A 2,629-nucleotide genomic window follows, 5' to 3' on the forward strand; every position below is an offset into this window, starting at 1 on the left:
TTGATGATGAATCTCATATCTTAGTTTATTTTAATTTCTCATCTTCAGCATGCCGATCTTTTAGGACGTCATGGATACATAAATTTCTTTATGCTAGTCAATATTCAACTTCATGTGCACGGCACAAAGCCGAACATAATTAAATATTGAGGGATTTAAACACGTGTCCAAATGAAAAATACGTGACTTTTTTAAAACCATGTAGAACCTGAATTGGTAAGGTGTTGCAATGACCCGCCGATTTTGATGACTTTTGAGTCAAGGCCTAGAACTTGAGCTAAAACGTGTAATAATGTTGTGGGCTATTTCTGTTCTTTGGTGGGCTAATCACTTTTGGGCCGAGTGGAAATTATTCTTGTATGTTTCTTTAGTAAAAAAAAGAAGAAAAATCCAAAAGCATGAATTATTGTCTTACTGTCTACTTTTTTTTTAAGGGAATCTTACTGTGTACTTGAACTTTATGAGTTTATGTTAGGAAAAGCCCTGGCTCTGAGAGCAGGGTTGTTACAACTTACAGGCTGCCTTGTATCATGGTTTTAAAGATTTGGAAGTTGAAGGAGATTTTAAAATCCCTTTTATTAGCTTATTAGGTGTCGATTATTATTCCTCATTGGAGAATCAAACTGATCATTAAAGACATTAATGACACGTTTACTTACTTGGAATGGAAAATAATCATGAATCGGAAACAAGTGGAATGGGAGAAGAAATGAATCGGTATTGATTTCGGAGGAATGATTCATAAACTCATCTCCCCCCTTCATAATCGAATTCCTGAGTATTCAGGAATCGATTCCTGATAAGGAGGTGGGACCTACATCCATTCCGATTCTTTCATGTGTTAGTAAACGCAGAAATTCTTTTATCCGGAATCATTCTGATTCCTTTATGTGTTAGTAAACACAGGAATATTTTTACCCCGTAATCATTCTCTTTCCTTCTAAGTAAGTAAACGTGCCCTAAGTATATTGTTTCCCAGCTCAACCAAGTCTCGTTTGAGCACATCAATAAAGAAGTCAATTTCCTAGCAGAGACGTAATTGCAATTTGCAAACACAGGTCACAACTCAAGGGCTCAAAGCTGGACTCTATTCTTACCTATGTCTGTTTCCAATGTTTTTTTATTTTGATAGTATAGAGTGTGATTGTATTTAGAGATTTCAATTTGTAAGTTTTTGCTTTTCCAATTAGGAAAAAAAAAACTCCAAATTAGGAAAAGGTCCATTAAAAACACAAACTAAAAACAAATGATTTTGCTTTTCCAATAGAAAAAAAATATATGTTAGGAAAGGGTCCATTAAAAACACAAACTAGGAACATGAAATTATGATTACAAGAATGATTTTGCTTTTCCAATCGGAAAAAAAAAATGTTAGAAAAGGGTCCATTAAAAACACAAACTAAGAACATGAAATTATAATTACAGAAATGATTTTGCTTTTCCAATTGGAAAAAAGAAAATGTTAGGAAAGGGTCCATTAAAAACAAAAACTAAGAACATGAAATTATGTTTACAAGAATGATTTTGCTTTTCCAATCGGAAAAAAGAAAATGTTAGGAAAGGGTCCATTAAAAACACAAACTAAGAACATGAAATTATGATTCCAAGAATGGGTTACTTAATTGATGCACGTAATTGCATACGCTTCAGAGAAAAGAAACAAAACTAAGAACCCAGAAAGCTAGTACAGTAGCTGGCTAATAGCTATTAGCTATTTACAGGGCAAGTCGAAGGTCCAGACACTCTGAAGCATCATCATCTTCTACTTTTTCTTTACCATTATTGCTAGTGTTACCACTAGTGTTACAAGGAAGAGCAGGGAAGCTTAGACAAGTTCCTGGATACTCAACCTCTTTGTTGGTGAAATCCTCGCATTCAAATGATGGCACCCAAGTACTCAATCTCCGTTCATGATCACGATCATCATCGCCCGTTTTCTTCCTTTTCTTGCTGGTTTTCATCTTCTCCTGCTCCACTTCATCGCCGACCTCATGGTTTGGCCGTGTCTTTCGTAATCCGATCAGACGATTTCGAGCCTCGCGAAAGTGTCTGATGAGGGAATAGAACTTCTCTATCTTCTCCATCTCCTCTTCTTCTTCTTCTTCTTGTTCCTGACGATCATCAGTCTTCTTCTCGTTTTCCGCCATGTTCAGGTCTAATTTGCACAGCTAAAATCGAACTGATTCTGTGGGTTCTGCTTCTAATATACATATATATGTTACTTTCCTTCTCCACCTACGTTGGCAATGACGTGGTGTTGTTGTAGTTGCCATGACGATGGCATGGTGACGTCATCAAACCGTGTGGAAACACCCATACAAGTCCAAAGACTAAATTGTCCCACGCAAGCCGACGACTCCTGACGTGTTATGTACCGATTGTCAAACAGTTATTGAGTGGCTAAGAATTTTATGGTCACCCACTATTGAATTTAACTTAAAGTATGAGTTTTGCAATAAATGATGTTAGGTGAAGCATTTTTTAGATACAACATATATGATACATTTTACTTTGTATATGTTTGCTGATGGAATACAAATATAATCTATAAAAAAATTTCACTTTGTTTACCTAAAATATAATAATGATTATGTGTTTCATTTATGTGTATCATTTGACAAAAACAAAT

General features: G+C 35.3%; 1 protein-coding gene across 1 annotated transcript; it reads right to left on the bottom strand.

Moving 5' to 3' along the window:
• Nucleotides 1–1,715: 1,715 nt before the first annotated feature.
• Nucleotides 1,716–2,147, bottom strand: LOC112194474 (protein NIM1-INTERACTING 1). Its single transcript, XM_024334708.1, has one exon. It carries the CDS (start codon nucleotides 2,145–2,147, stop codon nucleotides 1,716–1,718), a length of 432 nt encoding a protein of 143 aa, XP_024190476.1.
• Nucleotides 2,148–2,629: the final 482 nt, after the last annotated feature.

This window comes from Rosa chinensis, chromosome 3 (genome assembly GCF_002994745.2).
Source record: "Rosa chinensis cultivar Old Blush chromosome 3, RchiOBHm-V2, whole genome shotgun sequence".
In the NCBI taxonomy this organism is placed as follows: Eukaryota; Viridiplantae; Streptophyta; class Magnoliopsida; order Rosales; family Rosaceae; genus Rosa; species Rosa chinensis.